The following is a 25,707-nucleotide window of genomic DNA, read 5'->3' as shown; positions in this document are numbered from 1 at the left end:
AGATGTATGCAGCCATGTTGAAAACATCACTATGTATGGAAGATCTGTCAACCCCGCCTTTCCTCCAACACACTCTATGAACAGTAATTCTACTAGGTCAAAGGCCATATCAAGTCACAAAGGTCAAAGGACACCAACTCCATTGAAAAGAGATGATGGATCAAGAAATAAATGGGGTAAAACTGAATCAGGTGAAAAGAGCAAGCAGTCTAGGGTCAAAGGTCATGATCTAGCAGCTACTGGGAAGAGTCTTCATGTTCCTGTTTATAAACCTATGCAAGCTCCTGTGAGGTAAGAGTAATATGAAATGCACAAATTATGTCAAGGATGGGTCAAACTATCATTTCAGGGTGATCTAAAGCTATCTTTCTGAAGGGAAATTATGTGTAATAAATTATATTGGCAAGAGAATGATTTTGTGTCATTTTCTTTGCGTAAAATCATTTAAAGGTGGTTATAAAAAAAAATATATAATTGTTCATTTTCAAATCCAGTAATTTTTAGTAAAACTATTCTCTAGGGGCTAATTAATGGTACATGTACTATGCATAAGGGAAAAATACACAGGGACTCAAGACAATTTAGCCCGCTAAAAAGAGCCATGGAAAATAAGAAAGTCCCCCTTCAGTTCAATGTTTAAGATCCATTCCATTGTGATTCACAGGGCACAGAAATAAAGTTAATCACTTGAAAATATTATATTGTAGACCTGTTTCATCTTTATATCAATCCAAATATTTTGTACCATACACATTGTCAAACAGCAAACTAGAATTTACAGTTATTTTTGTGGGAGATACTTCAATTTGTTTGTTGTGACTCGCTTGCTGTGACACCAATTGAATATTCCTGACCTTACTGTATTTGAATGGAATTTCTTCAGAAGATAATTATCTGATTTAGATTACATTTTATGGAACTTCATCATCATCATCATCATCATCTGCTGTAATCTTCAAAGGGCTCTGCAACCTATCACGAAGATGAACTTGGGTTGAAACAACAGAGAAACTCCCAGATCTTTTGCTTTTCTAATATTGCAGATTAAGGCAGTAGGATGTGAGAAACAACCCTCAAAAATTCAATAATTTAAAATCCTGCTGTGCATTTTGAGAAGAAAAGAAATCACTGCAGACAATTAGTTGTACTAGGCAACAATTGCTCATCTGAAATTGAGCATCTTTAGAAATATTAACGGAATCAAACTTTTGTATGAAAAAAGTCAATGCCAGGATCCTTCTGCAGAAAAAGTAACCATTATGACGTACAGTGTATGGCAGATAACTAGAAGCAATGCACACATTACCTCTATTAAAGGGGAATCTATAAACCTCAAAGGGATACTTGTTTAAGAAAAGCAGATAGATGGACATTTGGAACCAAATTGGACAAACAATGAATGAATAGATTTTCAAAAATTTATTCATATTTAGATAACTTTGTACCAAGAAAGACAATTCAGAATGGCAACATACAAGTGGTGATATCATTGTGCTGACTTCTCCTTCAAACTCAAGACACAATTTGATGTTTACTTTGAATGATAGTTTTCTTTTATGAGGACATTATGTGTACATCTACATGTATGTTACATTTGATTTGATTACAATTAATGTCTGATAATCAGGAAAATAAAGAGATTCCTTGGTGTTAGTGATCTCTGCTTTTGAACAACCATAAATTTCTTAATATTTGTCAGCTTTCTTTAAACCTTTCAAAGTTCTGTTTATCATAATTTACATTTTGTTAACAATATTGGACTCTCAACAGGTAGTCTAGATATATTCTATCACATTTATTTTTAACCATTTTAGCTCACAAACAATAAATTTCACAAGGAATAGGGGTGTTTCGTTTCTGTGCTACAAAGGTCCTAGTCCGAAAAATATACATGTTGTCAAAGCTTTTTAAGTCTTGTTTCGAATTGGTTTACAGTCCACAGAAGTCTGATGTCTTTCATAAGTTGTTATCATCAGAGCTTCATCCTGGTCAGACAAAATCAAATGAGCTTGAACTTCGACCTCTTCACTTCAAATGCAGCTGTGGAAATCTGAAGAACCGAAAGCCAGGTATTGTTTCACCAATCCAGTCATCATCGTCTTCTTGGTCCTCTAGTGATGAAAGTGAGGATGAGGGAGAGAATGATGAGCAGGATCAGAGAGGCTATGATGTCGCAGATTTGATAAAGCTCCTGATCATACAGGAGACCAAGCAAGGGCCGCAGAGGTTGGGGAGCATCCTCAGAAATCTTGCCAGGAGCGTGACTATTGGAGAAGATGTGACAGAAGTCCAACTCCATCAGGTATTACAATCCACTCAATAGTAGATGTTAAACAGCACATATGGAAGACAATTTAAACAAAGGCACAACAAATCTCCAAGGTGCTGCAAGAGGGAGTTTAGAATTCCCTGTAGAAACCATCTCATGGTACATGTACTTTGCATTTGCTACATTCTGTTCTTTGTCCCCCCCCCAAAAAAAAAAAACAACTTGATAAACACATTTGTCATGTACATTGTAGGAAAGGGGCCAATCTTTGTCAGGAAATCTTTGCCTCAAACCATGTAAACCATGCCAACGACCGTGATGATTTACATTATGTTTGTCATATTGGTTATTTACAATATGTGTATGCAGATGAATTTATTCTATATTGTATAATTATATTTGGAATTTCTTTTCAAATTAAAGTACCCTGTGGAAGGGGGCATCCATATTTTATGCAGAAGATCATATTCACCTTTTAACAGGTATGACAAAGAAAGTTATCATTTTTCTGCATGGAGGTTATATTCTGTATTCGACCAAAAAGTGATTCCCCGCGAGCATTCGCTTGAAAGAGGGTTGGTTCTCAAGATTAAGAGGACATGTCACCCTTTGAAAAAAAATCACCTGAGTATATGTACATGTATTTTAAACTCTTAACAAAGCAGGTAACCATACATTTGCTAGAACTGGAACCACTTTATTATAAAATTCAAGCCTTTTTATATGCACCACCTAGTTTCAAACAATTTGTCTACTTCTATTCTACATGTAATAGAACATGAATGAAACTCATTTGACCTATCTTCACTTCAATTTCATTTATTGACCATTAAAAAACATCAAATTATTTACAGAAACAACATGGTACCAAACAAATAATACAAAATATAACAAGTTACAAGTTACTTAATGGTCAGGACCCCTAAGAAGCAAAACTGTTTATAGCCGAGGCCCTACAAAACACAAAAGAATGCTCTCTCTATGCACTTTACAATGTAAGACATAATTATTAACATAGTATAAAAGAAAGAAATTGTAAGAATGCAAACTAGCTAAAAGATATAAATTTCTGATACAGCATGAAAATAAAACCAAGCATAATTAAATCAAAGTTAACATTTTAAGACATTTGTCGAATAGCATGTAGATATTTATTAATTATTGTAAAATTGGAATAAACTAGCAATATATGGAATTATATCAACATTGTTATAAAAATGATATAAAAGATACTAAGATTTAGGTAAGAAACTAGATTTAAAGGACTGTCATGAGGAAGCCTGGCGGATGTACAGAAGGAGTGAATGTGTTGGGACTGCTACTTCAAAGGATCTTTGGCCGTAGGATTGAGTTGAATGACGTTGAACATGTAGGAGATTGAACTGGTTATAGAGGAACTATGATTATACCATGTGTGATGAGTCCTAATGGATGTTTGATGAAGCAACCAATCTGCAATTTACATCTAAGTCTTGGATTATCCTTGAAATCGCTGATTTGTATTTCCCCAGCTCCTTCGTCTGTTGACAAGCCATATTGGATGCGTCAGGGAAGCAGCATTGTTAACCCTAAAACAGGCAGGAAAGATATCTCATCTAGCCAGTATGCTGTTAGAATCAGGTGCCTTAGGCAGGGTAGTCATGCTGCTCCATGGGGAAGATGAAGGTGTTGTTATCATCGCTGGATGCCAGTTTCTAGAAGAGGTAACGCTTTAGGATAAACTTGTTTGTAGTTGCAGCGAACAATTGTTAGAGGCCAAGTCCAACCTTGCAATTCATGGATTTGAATAACTAAAGGAAATGATATGAGCATAAAACTGAAAATTTCATCAAATTAGATGTCAATGTAGAAAGTTATAGCATCTAAAAATGTTATCAGTGTATATCACCGTTTTGTAAAGTTAGTGAAACCTTTATATGGTATTGGATTTTGATAAACTTTCACCAGTATTTTTTTTTTCTATATTTATGTAAATTAGAATATTTTGGGAGATATGTCTAATATCACTAAAAATTGCTCTGTATTGCATGAAAACACACACACACAAAAAAACCATTTCAGAATTTGTGTTGACAATCTCTTCATTCTCCTCCTATTTCTCTTCTTCCTCTTCATCTTTTTCGACAAATTGATTAGTTTGACATTTTGGGAATTCACATCATTACCAGTTTATTTATTAATTGTAATTATTGTTAATGTTATCATTATGATAATTAGTATTATTGTGATTATTCTTCTCGTTATCACCATCATTGTCTTTGTCGTCACCTTAGTTATCGTCATCATAGTCACAATCATCATTATCATCATATTGGATTTACTGTTACTGTGATTATTATTATTCTAATTGTTATTATGAATCCTCTATGCATTCAGATCACAAGCCACAATGCCTTGAAAGATCTTTGGCTAGAGGAGATGATAGTCACTGGCCTGACCGTTTTGATTGGTCTGTTATCAAGAGATGGGAGGAGCCAAGCCACTACCTCTGTCCAATCAGAGCGGGCAGCTGCCTGTCTTCTGAGCAAGCTAGCCAATCACCTTCAACTAGGTATCATGATGTTGGATCATGGCATGGATGACATTGAGGTGGCCTTCAGGAAGCAGTCAGCTATCAGGGTAATGTATTCTATACAGTCCAACCTCTCTTATCCTGACACGTTGGGACCAGCACCAATCCGGGTAAGGGATTTATCTGGATCTGGGAGACCCAATATTAAATACACGCAGCTTCCTCCCCTATGGTAGCTACGCGTAATCTGTTGTAGTGGGCGTACACAGAGAGTATTTCACTGCTGTCAGTGCAAATTATAGCCGTTTTTTACGGAAATGAAATTGATCGGTTACCGAAATTCTTGGATAATTTGCCTGCTGAAATGATTGAGGTATACATCAAGCATACCTCAAAAAGAAAGAGAATGAATCGATGAAACTAAGTTTTAAAATTGGATCATCGCGGTGAGCATTGCAGCTTCGCAAAGTCAGCCATTGTTATACTGACTGTAGGCACAAACATGATAGATGGCGCTGTCCTTATCAAGGCCTAGCGCTAGCTAGTGAGACATGTGTTGTTTTTTCCTGGGAAAAAAAAGAGAATGTGAAAAAATGGTTGTGCTGCGCCCTGATTTCCTGGAAATTATCCTGTCTAAGTTCTTTCGGTGATTTTGGTAAGATATTATCATAAAAAATAATGTGGTTGTAGGTAGACTATATTGGAAAATGTATGTTATCAAAGTGTGTTTGCTTAGGAATTTTGAGTTAAGGTTGAAATATCATTTCTCCACGTACTAGATTGAAAAAAAAATCTTGGCAAGTGTGCGTCCGTATAAATGAGAGATCCGGATAAGGGGAGGCCAGATAAGAGAGGTTGGACGGCACTTATTATACCCCCGCTAAACAAACTTTGAAGGGGTATATAGGAATCAGGGTACGGTCGAGCGGTCGGTCAGTTGGTTTGTTGCAAATCTTGCGCATCGAACTACTTCTTGAGGATTTAACCGATTTCCATGAAACTTGGAACACATATTGGTGTTGGGGTAAAGATGTGCAAGACACACTTTCCTCATAATTTGTAATTTACCCTTTCTTGCACTTGTCTTAGTATCTCTTTACTTTTATGTTTTGCTCTCTTATAAGCGCCTTGAGCATTTAATCAAAATGGAAAAGACGCTATATAAATCATATGTATTTATTTTATTTGTATTCTACATGTGTCAGATATTGTGTTGCCATGGTAATGGAATATTTTGGCAAAAATAAGGTAAAAATCTTGCAGTTCACACTACTTGCTCAGTTTTTAACCAATTCTCATGAAATTTGGTACACACATTATTGATGTATTGATGCTCAGAATCTTGTGAACTGGAGCTACACTCTGATGATGCAATGAATCAACTGTTACACCGGTACAGGAATAGTACAAGAATGCATTGTTTGGCACAGATTAGACCTTTGTGCCATGTACATGTATGGAGGTGAGAGCTGAAGTGTAATAGAGATGAACTAAAGTATTAGTGTGAATATGGTAATGAAACATTGTCATTTATAAACTGTGTCCTTCCACCCATCAGGAACCAATCACAGAACTGTTAACCAATCTGATCCGTCATAATGATCACACCGCTGGAGGAGTCCTCAATTATAAGTTTACATCCCTTGTTGCAGTGGCACTCAGAGATGGTCCTTGGTAAGAACTTGGGTAATAACAAATCTGCGTTGATGAGGATGATGGGGTCAAAGGTCATTTAGGGGTTAAATGAACATATTGCATGTTCTATTGATCGCAAAATCAGGCAAGACTCTTGGTTCGCGAACCACCTTGTTTTAGCTGGCGATCAGCAGCTTGTGCATGAATGCAGGAACACAATTTAACACAATGAACACAACTTAATACAATGAAAAAAGCTAGTACAATGTCAATAAGCAGATAATAAGCTGAATACTTGAAAAATTATTTCAAACATGTGCTATTGTATGCAGCCAATGTTTATATGAACTAAGGTGAGTGGCAACAAGCAAATTTGAGCAAGGTTAGGCAACAAAGATCAGCTTATGCAGGTCTATACTGCATATTACTGCTTGATATAGCTTGACTTACATGTACCTCACTTTACTGCATGAATTTTTGAATGTGAGGGTGCTGGATGAACTGCAATGGACCATTTAATTGTACATTCTCCCTTAATGTCATGTAAAGAGTTTTATACGCCTCAATGACTATTTCCATTTCCACCACAACTTGTTTTTATTTCTTAACTTTTCTCTATAGCTGTGTTCAGTGCAAAGCGATGGATTTCTGTAGAGAGCTGTGCATGTATGAAGCTGGTATCCATGCTCTAATCAAAGACACTATGTTACTAGCGACTTGTCTTCAAGTCTTGAAATCAACTAACTGCAGGTAGGGTCTCTCTCTCTGTTATTATCCCCTGTTTTCACACAATTTTTCCTTTCTTTCTATCACTCTTTATTTTTTTGTTCTTCTCTTTTTACAAGAGAACACATAAGCATGTGATTGGTTTGAATCAGAGATCTTCTGGTTTGAGACCAGTGCTCCACGACTAGGCTAACCCATCTCTGAAAAAAAAAAAAAAATTGTACAGAATGTTTAGATATATTTGTACATAATTATCTGTCCGTCATGTGACTAATGTGATACAAAATTGGTAAGTGCAAGTTGTCTAAACTCAGATCATTGTTTACTCTGGGTTTTCACAGTTTCCAGGAGTCTACACTCCTCAAGTTCTTGACTCTTGGTTGGTCTCATACTTGTTAAATCTGAGCAAGCATCTTGTATCACACTTACATGTTCAGAGAAAATATGCAGTTTACTATTGGTTGGTCAGTGGACTATCCCCTCATTTTCCCAGACTGTCCTAGACATATCGGCACCAATGATGACTTCCTTTTAGACTTTGATGAGAGTCTACTTGTTATTGATTTTTCATATGATCAGAAGTTTAATTGATTTTTTACTGTGAAAACTTTTAAACTCAGGGCAATATATGGCAATTAGTAGCATAGATTATCCTTGTATTGAACTTGTGTTGAGCAAGTCTTCTCTGTTCTGAAACCAAGCTGCTTCCCCTATGACTTCTTTTATGCCATTGTAACTTTGTTACAGGTATGTCCGAAGACTAGGCACCTCCACTCTGGATGCCCTCCTCAGAGGGTCAAACACCAGGCAACTCCAGGCATTCTTCAATCAAACAGACCTAGCATTCAATGAGAGGACCCAAGTCCATCTAGATCCCAATCGTCGGAGAGCAAAGGATGTGTGGATACCCCTGACCAAACAGACCTTTGAGATAGAGTATGGTGATGGAGATCAGGAAGAACGGAAGGGAGTTGATGAGAAGGAGAAGAAGATGAAGTCTGGAGTCAAGGAGATAGTGGACCTGGTTGTACATGTGATTCTAGTGGAAGGTGAGAGCAAGTCAGATTATTTATCCATGAGATGATCTTCTTTCCTGTCTTTCTCCCGCACAAGGTCCATTAGATATCTACAGGGGCAGTGTCAGGGTATTTTGATCTGGGTGGGGTTGGGGCTCAAGATGACTTTATTTCAATTAACAAGTGATATAGAGTTACACAACCCAGAGGTCTCTGTTTTTATACTCCCTTTCTTCATGTGTCTTCATATTTTCTTTTTGTTTCCCTCCTCTTCTTTTTTTTTTAATTGCATGTCACAGAGCCTACTCATGTGCAGCAATCAAATTAATCTTAGTTTTGTTTTGCAAAAATATGCAATTGTCACCTAAAGTTGCTCTTACAATAAATACTTCTTAGCCACTGTGTGTTGGCCAGTCTTTATCCTACCGGGTATCCATTTAACTTCTGGATATAGAGTGACCAAGTATGAATAGGTGCCTTGCCAAAGGATGCTAGTGTCTCGGTGGGACTCAAACACAAGGCAAGAGTTGGAACCAGTACATCATGAGATTTATCATGTTATTCAACATTTTTAAACATTTTCTTTGTACGAGCTTGATGTTGTTTTATCTTGGTTAATTTTACAATTTGTTATTTCTGTTTGTATTTTCAGGTAAAATCCACACAGATGAGAAGAGCAATGTGACAGATGTGAGGTTCCGGCCGACTCATGATGATATCTCGTGTCTTCAAGAAGCTGTTAACTGTCTGAAATCTTTAGCAAACATGTATGTACATCAAAATTGAGTATACATAGCTCTTACTTATCTCAGTGAACTTAACATTGAAATCACCCACCCAGTCCTATATGACATGCTCCCCACCTTGAAACTGAAATCTAACCCTTTTCAAAGGAGTTTTTAATAAATAAGACACTGCTTGTTGTAATGCATCTTGTAGAGATACATGTAATAGAGTACTGAAGTGTCTTGTCATCAGTTGTCTATTTTGCATTTCAGCTCTTATGATGCCATATTTCGGTAGAGCATGATAAAAAATATCTACATATATCAAATTTCGTGAAAATCAGTTCATGGTGCCCCTAGAATAGATATGGCTAAATTAATACCGTTTACATGTAGGCCCCATTGATGAAACCAATTTATTATTTGCCTGGTTTGAATCATTTAGATGTATGTCCAGTGATTATTTTGATCAGTATTTCATTTTTTTTGGGGGGGCACTATGGGATGGACTGCCGGGATATAAGTTACACGCAACATAGGCTCACGTATAAGCAATGATTTCCTGCCTAACACATTTTGGCCGAGAGGTTCATTGATTTTGAACTTTTATTTTATACATGTATATTGTATGCATGGTGTATTAAACTATTAAACTACAATTAGTGGCTCCCAAGATAAAAATTACAGTCAGTCATTAGGCAAGGTTTCCTGGAGTGAACAAAAATCACTTTTAGCTTTGAAAATCAAATCTTTGATAAAAGGTTTAATCCGTATATTTGCAGGTCTGAGGCAATCATGAGTTCCAACTCAACGCATTGTCTTCTGGTCTCCCATGGCTCTCTTTGCCTTATTGATCTCCTTCACACCTTCTCAGCAACAGTCTTTGGTTTCACCAATTGTGTTACCCCAGACACCGACAGGCAGCAGCGAAACCCAGAGGCACTCTATCTTCAGGCATCTATGAAGCTCTGGCAAGGAGCAACGAAAAGGACAGACTCCATTGTAGATGTCCAGGAGTTCTATGACAAATCTAAGCTGAGTTTTGTTCGGTCAGTCCTGGAATTTTTATTGGGTTTGGCCGAAGCATCGTGCAATAGATGGAGTAGGCAGTTAGTTAGACAGCTTGAAGAGCAAGTTCTTGAATCAACCAACTGGATAGAGGATGGCAGTGACTCTACTGCTCTCCCTGCACAGTATAAGTACATTGAGAGCATAGGTCAAGCTTTTCATGACAGGGGACTCCCCAATAGCAGAGGGATCAAAGAACGAAGGTCAAAGGTTAAATTTGCATGGGACGAAAATAACGATCACAATGTTGGGGTCAGCGCTTTGCCATGTGGCCCAAAACCTCATGGGTCAAATTCAAACAATAGTAATAACAAGAGTAATAACAGAAGACATAACAATCAGTGGGAAACCTCTGTCAAAGGAAACGGTTATGAACATGGCAATGGTGATGACCTGGAAGTGTCCCAGAGGAGGCAGCTGGTGGTCAAGAAGGCACTGGTTAGGGGTGGGGTCTGTGAAACGGTTTCATCATGGATGGCGTGTGGAGAGGAGAGATTAGAGGTAAGATATAGTACCATCTATCTACTTAGATAAAAATCTATTCTGAGACATAGTTATTACCTCAGCTTAGTTTGGTCTGCCGCTTCCAGTGCTATTGATACCCATTCACCTCACCTGGGTTGAGCGTAGCACAATGTGGATAAATTTCTTGCTGAAGGAAAACACGCCATGGCTAGGATTTGAACCCATATCCCTCTGAATGAAAGACAAGAGTCAGAACGACTAGACCATGACATGCTTTAATGATTCCCTTGAAATATTGTAAAATTAACTGCAGCTTCCATGAATAAATGGTATTTGGTAAGACATATGCAGACATGCCAAGTATTACTGGTTTTCAGTAATTATTACTGAAAAATGAGAAAGATTACTGATGCTTTCATGCAAAATACTGATTTCTAAAATTTCAGTTTTATGTGTTGTCCTTTGGTATTTCTGTGAAAATAGTGATTTCTTCACCAAAATACTGATTTTCATCCTTTAAATACTGAAATGTTCTTGATCAAGTTGGCATCTCTGCATGTGTTGCAACAGCTCATTGTATAATTGGGATTTTGAGGTTTTTCAGACCAGCTCAAATTGAATCATCGACAGCAGGTATAAAAAAAATAATTCAAAAAATCTTATCTTCAGATCCACAACACAGCTTGTACAACAAACTGTAAAAGGCCTTAAATTATGATGTATGTAGGGTAAGACCACTTTTATGCAAGACATATTTTTATAAGGGAGGAAAAAAAAGGCCAGGGGCCGATTGCAAGAAAGGGTCTTTCCAAGGACTGTCATTTGTGTCGCCCATCTTTTATGATGCGCTGTATGCAGGATATTTCTGAAATTTATGATAAATAAATAAGATTTGTTAAATAGATTTTTAAATCATTTTTTTATACAATTTCATTAGATATCACATTTCATATTAAACAAAGATGTTGTTAACTTAATTGGACGAATTAAATATGTTTGCAGGTAATTTATTGAAAATGTTTTTCACATGGCGCATCATAATAGATGGGTGACACGATAGACGTTTCTAGCAAAGACCCTTTTGTGTAATCAGCCCCACCTCAAAATTCAATTAATCAAGACCAGTCAATAGGACCGGATTAATTGGATTAATGTAATTATGTGCAGTATTAATATTTAATAGAAATTGTTGCATACTTTGAATGTGTTTTACAGGAAGTAGCATGTGATGTGATACAGTGTGTAATTCAACCTCAGGATCCTGAAGAAATCCATAGGTTTGCTACCGAATCATCAAAACAGCTCAACCCTGCCCAGAGACATCATGCTAGGTAAGATCATTGTCATGTCTTTTGAAATCAAAATTCTGATCATCACCTTCGTAGCTCACAAGATACACTCACACTGCAAGTACCCCCACACAAGACTAAATCAACACTAGGAGATAGGTCATACCCTGCAAGTACCCCAGCACAAGACTAAAACAACACTAGGAGATAGGTCATACCCTGCAAGTACCCCAGCACAAGACTAAAACAACACTAGGAGATAGGTCATACCCTGCAAGTACCCCAGCACAAGACTAAAACAACACTAGTAGATAGGTCATACCCTGCAAGTACCCCAGCACAAGACTAAAACAACACTAGGAGATAGGTCATACCCTGCAAGTACCCCAGCACAAGACTAAAACAACACTAGGAGATAGGTCATACCCTGCAAGTACCCCAGCACAAGACTAAAACAACACTAGGAGATAGGTCATACCCTGCAAGTACCCCAGCACAAGACTAAAACAACACTAGGAGATAGGTCATACCCTGCAAGTACCCCAGCACAAGACTAAAACAACACTAGGAGATAGGTCATACCCTGCAAGTACCCCAGCACAAGACTAAAACAACACTAGGAGATAGGTCATACCCTGCAAGTACCCCAGCAAAAGACTAAAACAACACTAGGAGATAGGTCATACCCTGCAAGTACCCCAGCACAAGACTAAAACAACACTAGGAGATAGGTCATACCCTGCAAGTACCCCAGCACAAGACTAAAACAACACTAGGAGATAGGTCATACCCTGCAAGTACCCCAGCACAAGACTAAAACAACACTAGTAGATAGGTCATACCCTGCAAGTACCCCCAGCACAAGACTAAAACAACACTAGGAGATAGGTCATACCCTGCAAGTACCCCAGCACAAGACTAAAACAACACTAGTAGATAGGTCATACCCTGCAAGTACCCCAGCACAAGACTAAAACAACACTAGTAGATAGGTCATACCCTGCAAGTACCCCAGCACAAGACTAAAACAACACTAGGAGATAGGTCATACCCTGCAAGTACCCCAGCACAAGACTAAAACAACACTAGGAGATAGGTCATACCCTGCAAGTACCCCAGCACAAGACTAAAACAACACTAGGAGATAGGTCATACCCTGCAAGTACCCCAGCACAAGACTAAAACAACACTAGGAGATAGGTCATACCCTGCAAGTACCCCAGCACAAGACTAAAACAACACTAGGAGATAGGTCATACCCTGCAAGTACCCCAGCACAAGACTAAAACAACACTAGGAGATAGGTCATACCCTGCAAGTACCCCAGCACAAGACTAAAACAACATTAGGAGATAGGTCATACCCTGCAAGTACCCCAGCACAAGACTAAAACAACACTAGGAGATAGGTCATACCCTGCAAGTACCCCAGCACAAGACTAAAACAACACTAGTAGATAGGTCATACCCTGCAAGTACCCCCAGCACAAGACTAAAACAACACTAGGAGATAGGTCATACCCTGCAAGTACCCCAGCACAAGACTAAAACAACACTAGGAGATAGGTCATACCCTGCAAGTACCCCAGCACAAGACTAAAACAACACTAGGAGATAGGTCATACCCTGCAAGTACCCCAGCACAAGACTAAAACAACACTAGGAGATAGGTCATACCCTGCAAGTACCCCAGCACAAGACTAAAACAACACTAGGAGATAGGTCATACCCTGCAAGTACCCCAGCACAAGACTAAAGCAACACTAGGAGATTTCTGATGTCAGCCACACAACTATGTATCAAACTTCCCCTTGACATTAGTAATTCAATAACTTCACATAATTTCAAACTAAAATTAAAAACCTATCTATTCCAGTAGTATGTGAAGCATCTTGGAAGTTCTTGCAGTGCAATAGAATATATAGAAATAGTTTTTGCGCTATATAAATGCATATTATTATTGTTATAATCATTATTATTATTATGTCTTAGAACTTTCTTATCCTCTTTCACTTGACATGCTAATATCTTCTGTTCTTACATAAAAAGGAAACAATATCTTATTCAAGTCACCCAACAAAGGAGTGATCTGCACAAAGCCAATTTTTTTATATATTCCTTTGGCCAACTATCAATTTGGGCTCATTGCCATTTGGTCAACGCTGCACTTGGTCTAATAGTATACCCACTAAGTCTAGCTGTTAAATGCACAGATGATTTTATTTCCAATTTGTCTACTTATTATGTGCACTTTGTTAAATTACAATGTGGTTCATAATCAGTTCATCTTAAATACACTAAAAATAGACCAAGTTGATATTTAGAAGAAACGGGTATAGCCTAACAATTGAAATTAGCCAAAATGGTATCTGGGCTGACAGGCAATTAGACCAAGTGGAAAGTAGACTAACTGATAGTATATGAATTAGTATTAGATCATGTGGGATGAGATTTAATGGAAAGTAGTACCATATGAGCCCATGAGTAATCAATGACTTTATGTTTGTTATCCAGAGCCCAGGAGATGGCCGACAGCCTGGCTCAAAGGGATGCTCTCCTCTCAAAGATCCTATCTCAGATGTCCATGGAGACAGCTGACCTCGTGTCAGACAGTCTCCTGGTCAAAGGTCAAGATGGGGTCAAGGGTTACAGTGAGGTGAAGAAAGATGAGAAACCCAAGATTAGCAAGAAGAAAAGAAAAGATGATGATGGTGAGTCTGCATCTCTTTCCTTTGAATAAAGGAAAAGCGAGGAAGACAAATTATCTAATTTCTTATAGTTAGGTCATTTCATTTGGTTATATTGTTATCATATTTGAACCTTTTTCTTTATTTAGAACAGAATTCCCATTGTATGCATAATACTTCATGAAATCACACAAGTTTTCAAACAAATTAAATATGCAATAATCTAAATTATGCCCTAAGGGACATACAGATTTTGGCAATTTCTGATTTTTGGTGTGATAGCACAGTCGATGGTTAAGATTTAGAGGTGGGGGGGGGGATCTCTGCTCCATCTCTTCCTCAGCTCTTAACATTCCTAAATAGCCTGTGCCATATTCTGAAAATTGTCTTAAGAGAAATATTCTTGTATCTTCAGAGTAACAATAACATCCGTATTCTGAAAATTATTGTATTTTTTTCGTAAATTTTCTTGTAACTTCGCTGAGCGCATATGATGTCAGAGATAGAATTAAGCGTAAAGTTGAGAACGGGGCATACAGTATGTATCTCTGTGCGCAAGTTAATATATCAAGATAAAGGTATTCTGAAAATTCTTTTATCTTTGCGTTCTGTTGACTTCTTTTGAAAATACAATAAAATTTACAAGAGGTAGGGGGCTACTGTAACTCAATATTGCATGCGATATTTCTCGGTCAAAAATAATAATTTCTTGCTGCATCACACAAGAACATCTTGTTTGTACAAAAGGAAACATTCCGGAGATACTACAGAGACAGTTTGCAGACTTTTCAGCAATTTAATGATATCATTCGAGAAGATGAATCTTTTCAAAGAAAACATGCCTGGGAGAACAGCGACGTGTATTTTTAGCACAGTCGTGCACAAGCATGAGCATCAGATGCGCAAGGGAAATAACGCCTCATGTCAATAATGCGCTAAATGTTTTACAGAAGAGACGCTTCTATTGGTTGACCTAAGCATATAACAACTTAAATTATTGGTTGATGATGAAATATTGGGTGTGTCAGAGATAATATAGGGGACGATTTTCAGAATACCGATTTAAGATCATTTTAGCGAGATGTACTGAGTTACAAGAAATGTTAACACAACTTTCAGAATACCACCCCTGTCTTTGTTATGGTTTATCTGCATAAGCCTTGTTTTCAAACCACCTTTGTGACCTATAGACCGCGGGCCGAGGTGCTTTTTTCTTCCGTTTCGTGCCTCAAATGTTGTATCTACCTACAACTTTGTCAACATGTGTAAAAAATAATTCTAAAATCATATGTCAAACTCGTCAGAGACAAAACTTGCACGTTTTCTGAAAAAAATGAAAAATATCATACAAAAACTGCCGAGATTTTCTCATTTCCTCTGTGAAAATAACCAATCACAATACAGCACTCATAGCGTGATTTGCGGACTGACTAGCTTACAACCAATCACGCTCTTTGTTTCATACGCACGAACCTCCGGCCCGGCGCACGGTCGCAGATAGCATCGTCTGACACCGATTCCAGTGGCAGTGCTCCGGAGGATTTCGAGTCCATGGAATCAGTTTTTTGTTCCATTCATGTAATAACCACTAGGAGTAAATTTGTATAATTTAGAGGAAAAAAAATCATCGGAAATGTAGAGAGTGTGCGGCCAAGTGGATCAGCGTGGAAGCGAGTAAAGAGAGCAAAGTCGCCAAGATGTTTCTTGGCAACTGACACAGAAGTGAAGGCGTGGGACAAGGTATTCGTGTCCTTGCTGCACTGGCGATTGCGTGGAGCACTGGAGCTGGAGGAAAGTTGTGAAGATGAAGCTGCATGCAGATTGAGAAATGCCAGGTAAATTCCATGAACTCTGATAATACAACTAATTTCTTTATCAAAAGGAATGTGCATATTGGCTATTGTCCTAAGTAACGGTTAACCTTCCAAGACATGACAGAGATCCCGACTCGCGCGCTGGCTAGACCAAGCCCACTCACACAACATGCGAGGTTAGTATTAGTATGGACCAAGCCAAGGCACTTTCAGTCTCTGTAGACTAGTATTTGGTTGTTCCGCTGAACTGCGTTGGCTTCACAAATACAGTAAAATGTCAGAAATTGTTAAATAAATCCCCAGAAACGACGGTCATTCATTTACTAAATAAAGAATGCTTACTCTCGACGGAGCTAGGGATTGCATCCCATTCTCATTCGTGTGTGTGTACCGCGCAGAAAACAGACTTTCGCCCCTGAGATTTCTACTTCTAAAGGATGTAGCCCTAAATCATGTAGTCTAAACGAGATACAACTTCATTTCCTACGATATTGATTTCATTTTTAAACAAGTATTCATAAAAACGAGAAAAATATGAAAAGATGGGGAAAACTTGCGTAATGTTTACGTCGCCATCTTGTTTCTTTTTGTTCTTCATCAATAATACAAGACGCACTGTAGAGTAAGCTTAATGTATCTTTTTGTCATGATATGTTGCCTTTTGTACCATTTATAAAGTGACACAGTTTGTCACTGGTGTTTGAGAGATAATTTTTGTTCTTCGATGGTTCGGATAGGTGCAGCGGAGAGTAGCGGTAGTGAAGTGTAGTGGAACCTATACGAACCATCGCCTGAGGTAATCTAGATCATGCTATGGTAAAAACAACTGGAGTTACCGTAGCATCAATTCCACTCTGAACTCTGCAATATGATGTGATGGGGGGGGGGGGTGGGTTATCACATGAATGTTTATAAAAATTACTATCCTGTACAAATTTGCCATGCAGATTGAGTTTTCCTTGTAAAATAAATAGAATAATGGTTACAAGAAATGACTTATGGAAAATTTTACTCTTTCCTGTAAGGCTGTATTTTTACCTTTAAAAACCTTAGACTCATCTTTCCTTTTCCTTTTTTTATACCCCTCAGCATGCTCAGATGCAGAGAAGGACCAGTCATTGTCACAGGAGCCCCAGGAAGAGTCGATTGGCAATTATTATGATACCCCTGCCCCTTCACCCATGAGACTCCTATGGCCAGGCTCTAGCAAGCATGTGCATCGACCCTCTACTAGCCAAGACAGGAGACACACATTACCTGTAGGATGCATTTTATGAGCCACATTTTGCTGGCGATAATAGACTAACATAGAAATCACATATTTACCAGTTTAGTGATTTTTTTTAAAATTGATGTCAATGTAAGGGTTACATTTTTGGTGTTTGCACTTTGTTTTCAAAAAAATTAAATAATCTGATTTTTTTTTTATTGGGAAAAATGAATTTGAAAATCGCCAGCCCTGTGTTTGAATAGAAATATTGATGTGTCCTATTTTCCAATGAATATTGTACATCTGCATTCAATGTTACAATTGTTAAGCGGATCATTTGTTACTTTTTTCAAGTTATGAAAATGCAAAATGTTTAAATCTAAATGATTTTTTTAAATATGAACATGTGCAGTGTATTTACATGCTATCAAACTACAGAGTTTTGTAGATCTATTTGTTTACTGCAGAAATTTTATCTGAGCAAATGACTCTGAATCATTTTCATTAAATTTGATTGAGGATTATTAGCACTTAACAATGCCATTACTGTTCCCATAGATTAAAGGAAGAACAGACATTTCTTTCTTTTGACTAACTACAGATGTGAAGTCTCACATAGAATTAAAAAAATGTATACATATTCAATTTCACACTCCTAGTTAGCCATTGCAGTTTGGCTCTGTAAGTCATGAAAGGCAAATGGACAAGGAAGATGGATATGTATTATGTGCTTTAAACATATTACATGTACATTGTTTTATGTTAGTAACTACAGAGATTCTACCTCTACAAAGGAGACTGAAATCACTAATACAGAATCATAATGGGGAAATTAAAAAGATTTGTGTAATGCACTGGTGTTTTTCCACATTACGTGTTGTTTATTGCAATATTGATTACTATGTTTTTTTATTATTCCTTTCTAATAATGAGTTTTTTTTCTCATATTATTGCATAGCCTTATTGCAAACCTTTAGCTATTTTGTATTCCCATTTACCAAAAGTTTCAGTGCAGTGTATCTGACTTATGAAAGACAATAACTATTGATTTAATGTGAAATAATGTTCCTGTCTTTTGACAACCGGTTTGAAAAATATCAATCACTGTGGTGTGAGAATTAAATGCATTGTCTTGATGAATTTTATTTTTTGTAATTTATTAATACACTGTATACATGTACGGTGATTCTAAAAAGTTAGTGAACTCAACCAAAAAAAGCACTCCTGCATGCGGAGTGTTGAGTGGAGACAACAACACTACAGTGTTTGGTGAGCCCAGACAAACAAACTTTATTGAATGTAATATTGTATTACCTGACTTCAGGATAAAATATCAAAACATGGCAGACTTGAACACTTGAAATATATTCATTGTCTGGTGGGGTTTTCTAACTTCTTAGCACAACTGTGATTCATTCCTGATTGTGAGTGTTATATTGCATGTATGTGGCAGTAAGAGTGCAGTGTGGGTCTTTAATTCATGTGTAGTGTCATTCATAAACAGTCAGACCGCAGGTCCCTATGCTAATGAGCAAAAAGGTCAGATTCATCCAAATCATCTCGTGGCTGAATCCTCCTTGCAAAATCTCGTGATTCGTGAGATTTTCTTTCTCTAAGAATTTACCTGTTTTAACCTCTATTTAAATGAAATATCATTGCACCATCAGATAGAGTAAATGTTATTCTTTCATACTGGTCATTTATTTTGTATACAATATTTTGATGAATAACCATTAAGTAAATTTTTGGCCTGAAAATGTGCCTCAAAACTGAATTTTCTTCCTCTGTTTTCTTTTGCAAATTGTGCAAAACTTTTTATTTTGAGCCTCAATGATATATAAAGCACCATAAAGCTGAACTTCTGTACTTTCTCACAATGCCACTCTTGATATGCGGCACCTTTTAATCGGGTCAAGATCACACTTCCCACCAAGGTACAAGACGAGATTTCTGAAATTTTGTACTGAAATCCAGAGTTCTGATTGGCTGGATAAGGTTCACAGAACAACAGGCGCTGGTAATTTGAGGAGATTACCACATGGGAAGTGTGACCTTCCCATGAACCCAGGCACTGGAACCGTTGGAATTTGCCAGTGTGTGGTCTCTTTGACCAATCAGAGTGCAGTATTCTTGTTTTCAAGCTGCTTTATGTACTTGGACAATGAAAAGTGTGATCTTGACCCGATTAAACCAATTTTTCTTTTGAAACCTATACCATTTTAAAGCATACATATTCAACTTTATCATGATTTAAAAATCATTTGGGCTCAAACAAAAATAAAGTGTGAAAATAGCAGCTTTTGTCAGGTGAAAATAATTATTTTGTAGCATATTTTAGATCAAAACTTTAACCTATATTACAAAATCTTTGAATAAATTCAAACACATGACCTGAAAGAATAATTCTTCTTTACAATGATACCAGAATCATGAAATTCAATGCACAATTACAGCAGCAATGACCGAATGAAAAGAGGTGTTTTGGTCCGCATCAAGCTCATTAAATATGCAAAACTTCTCAAGTCATGAATATCATTTGGATGAAAGAAGCCACTTTTTGGGGACCTGCCTACTGACCTGCCTACTGACTGTAAAAATGTACTGATACATGTATATCCATATAGACCAAGTCTTTGTAGCTGATACATTTCACCATCACTCATTGATCAATCATACAAGAACAAGCCAATTAAATTAACACAATCATAACACATCAAATAAAAAAGACACACAATGGCATACAAACTAACTTACAAATGCATCAAACGTTCACAGATGAGAGATGAAAGCAAAAGACAAAATCGGGGATGAATTTGTTTTTAATTTAATTTTATTGGTGTATACATAAATATTAAGGGGCCAATGTACAAATTCATGAATTACAACATAACAAAGCAAATAAAAAATAATTACAGTATTCTATCAAAACTTAGTGTACTTACTAGATATCACATGACCTGAAAGTTATATAAGAAAAGAGGGATAAGCACTGGAAGAGAGAGAGGGGGGGGGGGGAGAAATATGTGTGAGAGAGAGGGTAGTACCGATAAATGTATAGAGCAGGGCTGGTATAGAGAAAACTGAGTGAAGTACATGTAGAAAGAAAAAAGAAAGTGGTGAAGGAGAGTGAAATTGAAAAAAACAATATAAACTCGAGAACTTAAATTTTTCATATTTTTCTTTTAACTTACCCTTTAATTTTTCGGACATTATACATTCTGCCCATCAGGGGTGGTTACCTTGGGGGAAGGGACAGTGTCCCCACACTTATTGAAGCACTAACAAAGTGCCCCTTTTTCCAAAATGCCCCCCCCCCTTACAGATGTTCCTAGTGCCATTTTTTTCTTAGAAATAGAAGGACGTGTGTCATGTGTCAATGAGTGCCCTTTTGCCTTTTTATAAGTGCCCATTCTCTATAAGTTGCTTGTGTTAACCGCTCTTCCAACTAGCACACTCGCTTGCTATGCTCGCTCGCTTGATATATGACCCACAAGCATATAATCTTTATATTTAATAATCAGAAATCTCCTCAGTCAAAAAAAAGTTTTGTCCAATTTAAATGACCACGAAAAAACAGCCATTAAAAAAAAAACTGATTGTAAATGTCATCATTTAATTAGAGTGGTGTACGCCCTTTTCAAAAGAAAATGCCATTTTATTACCTACCGCCCCCTCCCCACTTCCACCTTTGCCCCACCGCCCCTGTCATTCATGATGAATGTGTAGAAAACAACTAACATACATAAGAGCAAGTCTAATTAAGTTTTACTACTAGCAACCTATGTAAAAGCAATACAGATATAACTGCTTGAACACAAGAGGGCGCTGTAGATTTTAAAATTTGAATAATTAATTACTGTGCAACTTTTTACCTTGACGAGTTATAAAACAATGTTCAGTGATTTTATCTCTAAAATGTGACAAAAAATCAGGTAGATACAAGAGTTGAGGCACGAAAATGAAAAAGGAGGCATATATCTGATGTATGGCCCGAGGTCTACTAGGTCTTCCTATTTTTCTCTTCACCTCATTGTCATATTTTTCATTCATTTCAGCTACTTCTGTAAGTAGTACGTCAACTTCAGCGACAGCATCAAAGCTACGTAACAAGCATTCGGTATCTGCTTACAAACCAACAGTTAAATCAGACAAACCGCTGGCACACCAGACTAGCCTTACTGTTCTGGATGTTATTGGGAAACAGCTGGTAAAGAGTCTAAGCCATCAATCTTCATCTGATGTCAAAAGAAAGCAGTTATTAGTGCTTTATGATCTAGTGGCACATGGAGATGTGAGTTATTGTTAAACTGATTTTATTGGAGCGAGTTCTATATGTAGCCCCCTTTTTTCATTATATTTCTTTATTTTTATATTACTTACCATGTTAGGATTGAAACCGACAGAAACCGTTAGTAGATGCGCTATGTATAGCTCTTGCAGGAATTCACTGTGATCTAATTCTTGCCAGTAAGAACTCTATCACCAGACAATTATTGATACATGGCACAATCATGGGGAACTAGAAATCTCAGCTCCTTTTTATATTTTTCAAAAGTGGAATTACTTTCCCAAGATCCACAAACATATTTAGAAAAATCTTCTCAGAATGTTATTCATTGACATTGTTTATTTTCATCCCGTCTCAACGTTTGGCACATATCACAAACTTCAGCGATTGATCCTAAAAACAATTTTTTTGGCATTTGCATTGACACAATGTACATTCAGTCGTACAATAAATCAACATACAAACCATTTTGAATTGGTGCTAGGGTATGTTGCAGAATGAGTTGTTTTTAAACACAACTAAAAAGTCATTTATGTTTTATTTATAGACTTGCTTTGATTTTAGCTCTCTGCTATGGGTTTATAGATTGTATTTCTACAACCTATTCTTGTATATAATACTGTCTCGCAATACGCCAAATATAGGTGAATGTTGTGAATCTTATAATTAATTTGATTTCCTCAATCTTTACCTTTTTCAGGTTGTTATGCATATGACACTGGCATCTTATGGACTACACTCATATTTGATACAGTATATCCAGAAGAATGTGCAATACTCGGTTAATATCCTCATTTGTAAGTAAATTGATCACGTTTTATTTCGATGGATTTTATCAGCAATTTCATTAAAATAATTTGCTCCTTAAAATGTTGTTTTTTATGGTGCTCTCATTCAAATAAGATTATATGCACCAATCAAAATTATTTTATCATATCAAAATGTTTTTATTTTATGATTTTCAGTAGATAAGGCCTTATATTTTGAGATTCAAGAAATATAAGGCTATTAGATTTTGCAAGCACATGCAAGGTTTGTTACACTCAATACACACTGTAAAAGATGATACCTCTTTGCTTAAAAAATATCTTGCCGGTGCCAAATTGAATCGGCTTGGCAACTCGGAAGCCGCCTAGAGGTGCTCAATTAGGTGTGCATACAAGTACAAATTGTACCTTGGTTATAACTAGAAAAAAATTTTGTTTAATTTCTATACAAATTATCAACATCATATCGCATTGGTAATCACCAGATGAAGGTGGAAAGTGCAGTTCAATAATAATAAAAATAATGTTGATGTCTTATATATTATCAAAAGTACAGTTTTGCATCACTCGCCGGCCATTCCTAGTTTTATCATGGTGGGGCCTTGTGTTCTTCTGCTTGCTGCCCTGTTCACCGACAGTTTAAAGGGATGAACTCTAGCAAATAAGGGCACCAGCCCCCATAGGAAGCCAGTCAGACCAGCGCAGGGTTCCCAGCCCATCGGGGAAAATTATTTTACTTTTTTTCCATGTCGGGGAAATATCAGGGAATTTGATATCAGGGACAAATGCCCCAAATGAGGGAAAAATCAGGGAATTTTGATTTGCCCAAAAGTCGAAAGCACGGACTCAATCAGACTCTTGTTATATTTGTTGCATATCAAAACAAAATCCATTGAATGACTGGTTATGGTGGTGTTTAAGTTTTTTTTTACATGTAATTCACTGCAACAACTTGCGAAAACATGCAAAACTGAGAATGTTTTAAATAACTATTAAGGAATTTTTAAACTTCATCAGGAAAAAATCAGGGAATATTATTTTCTTGAAAAGCTGGGAACCCTGCAGCGAGCGATGACAAATTTGTGCCACATGAAATACCAATTTTGAAAATTGATAGGCTTCATACAAATTCTGAGTTTTTGCCAAAATAAATTGAGGGAAAAAAGAGGTCAGTAGTGTTGAAGTGTTTTTACTGAGGTATTTGAAAGCTTGTTCTATTTTTCTTGTGTGTGTGATGGTGACTTCTTGCGTATCATTGTTTTTGTATGATTTTCCTATTATTTGTTGATAACTTGAATGCACAATCCTGTGGTAAATACTGTTTATTCCAATTTTACATTGGGTTGAAAAGTCTGAATCAAATTTTCATTTTACAGTGCAAAATAAATAGTATAGTAATGGAATAGAGACTGTATGGCCCGAATTCACATAGGTGGTTTTGAAAACCCACGATTGAGTCCATAGTTTAAGCAGATTTCCTGTATAAATTACGCTCATTTTACCGCATATATTGAAAAATGTCCAATGCTGATGCGCCAAATTGATGCCTGTTGCCGTGGTTATCCATGCTATTTTATTAATGAGTCCACTGTTTGAAGAGTAGACTCATTACTCAAAAGAGTGGACTCATGATTAAAATAGTGTATCTAACCATGGTAACGGGCGTCAATTTGGCGCACTGTGACAAAAGTGTGCATCAGCATCGGGCATTTTTTATACACGCGCCTGATACGCGTTAAATTAGTCGTAATTTATACAGGAAATCTACATAAACCATGGACTCAAGCGTGGGTTTTCAAAGCAACCTTTGTGAATTCAGGCCAATGAAAATTAGACTAAAAGTAGTGTAGACCATATATCAATGAGACCAAATGAATTTAGTCCATGTGGTGTTTAATAGACTATCTGAACAGTGTAAACCAAATGGGTTTAGTCCATGTGGTGTTAGACTATCTGAACAGTGTTGACCAAGTGAATATAAACACAATTCTGTGATGTGTGCAGTGAGTTGGGTTTCTTCTGTTCATTCATAATCACATTTCAAAGTTTAATATATGGTTATTTTGCAAATTAATGAGGTTATTTTTATGATTCAGAGGTATTTTAAAAGATATTTCATGGGCTGAGTACTTCTCTGGAGTGTTTGCCCTTTGTAAAGTGAGCAGGTCATGATGTTTCATTCATCGTTGTAATTTAGGCCTTACTATTCTACGCAATATGATGGGAGACCAGCGAATCAAGCAGCTCTTCATCTCAGAGGGTGGGGAGAAGTTCCTTCAACGGGTCGTCAAGGCAACAAAAGGAGCAGTCAAACTCCATGCTGAGAGGTTTTTATCATTCTTATCTCAAGGTATGTACAATACTGTGAGGAAATATTTCTCTTCTTCTTGTATTGTAAAATCAAATAAAATACCTTAACATTTTTCACCACAAATCAGCAAAGTGAAAGGTTTGTGCTGTGTTGTTTTATGACTTATTTCTTTCAAGTCTCGCACGATTTTAAGACAAAATTTGAGATGAAATCTTAAGCAGTTTTGAAATCATGCAACATTATGTAAGTGTATATCAGACAATTGCTTGAAAACATTTGTGTACAAATCCGATCTAAATCCTGTTACTAGCCAAAATTCATAACTGAATATTTATTATTGATTTAACTGATAAAAGTTGATTAATTTCATGGTTTTTTTGATTGGGAAAACATTTTTCATAAAAAAATTATTAAAAACAAAATGTTGGAAAAAAACAACAACAATAAAATACAACATTTTGATACTGATTATATTTTTTATGTACATATTATCAAAATAGCACTTCAAGGGCTTTATTTAGTCGCTTGGCAAGTAAAAGGGCAATATCACATTATTATTACAGATACAGATACAGATACAGAGTTATTTATATAATAGAAAACAATTTGTATGTATAGATGGTATTAATTCTAGATTGCTAACACTTAATGCAGGTGTTCCGCAAGGATCCATTTTAGGCCCGTTATTTTTTCTATTATATGTTAACGATATGCAATATGTTGTTTGAAGGTTTGCATGGTGGTATGTACAATCGCTGATGTGGTTTACGGTACACCATGTGAAGTGTTGTAGAAACAGTGGATAGGAGAAGAGAAGAAATGGATAGGCGAGAAAGTAGAGATTTGAGAGTAGAGTATTCTTTCTTGAAAGTAGTCCTGAAAAGGACTGTAAACCAGGAAAGATTGATGAGTTGAGAACAGCTTGA

The 25,707-nt window shown here is 36.7% G+C and overlaps 1 protein-coding gene across 1 annotated transcript; it reads left to right on the top strand.

Annotated features, from left to right (window-relative positions):
* The first annotated feature begins 6 nt into the window (after positions 1-6).
* On the top strand, positions 7-25,707 carry LOC129258632 (uncharacterized). The gene is made up of 14 exons (XM_064098824.1): positions 7-291; positions 1,936-2,302; positions 3,781-3,972; positions 4,646-4,888; positions 6,340-6,455; positions 7,038-7,166; positions 7,890-8,191; positions 8,811-8,925; positions 9,666-10,452; positions 11,632-11,747; positions 14,219-14,415; positions 21,471-21,706; positions 22,404-22,500; positions 24,668-25,707. The coding sequence occupies exons 1-14, from the start codon at positions 32-34 to the stop codon at positions 24,886-24,888; spliced, it is 3,378 nt and encodes a 1,125-aa protein (XP_063954894.1). The 5' UTR covers positions 7-31; the 3' UTR covers positions 24,889-25,707.

This window comes from Lytechinus pictus, chromosome 4, assembly GCF_037042905.1.
Source record: "Lytechinus pictus isolate F3 Inbred chromosome 4, Lp3.0, whole genome shotgun sequence".
Lineage (NCBI taxonomy): Eukaryota > Metazoa > Echinodermata > Echinoidea > Temnopleuroida > Toxopneustidae > Lytechinus > Lytechinus pictus.
Note: the sequence above shows the minus strand (reverse complement) of the source record. Positions and strands in the feature narration are given on the sequence as shown.

Coding starts and splice junctions, on each gene's coding strand:
- LOC129258632 (XM_064098824.1), top strand. CDS start 32: ATGTATGGAAGATCTGTCAACCCCGCCTTTCCTCCAACACACTCTATG. Junction 2,303..3,780: donor CAGAAGTCCAACTCCATCAG/GTATTACAATCC, acceptor GTATTTCCCCAG/CTCCTTCGTCTGTTGACAAG. Junction 21,707..22,403: donor ATCTAGTGGCACATGGAGAT/GTGAGTTATTGT, acceptor TACCTTTTTCAG/GTTGTTATGCATATGACACT.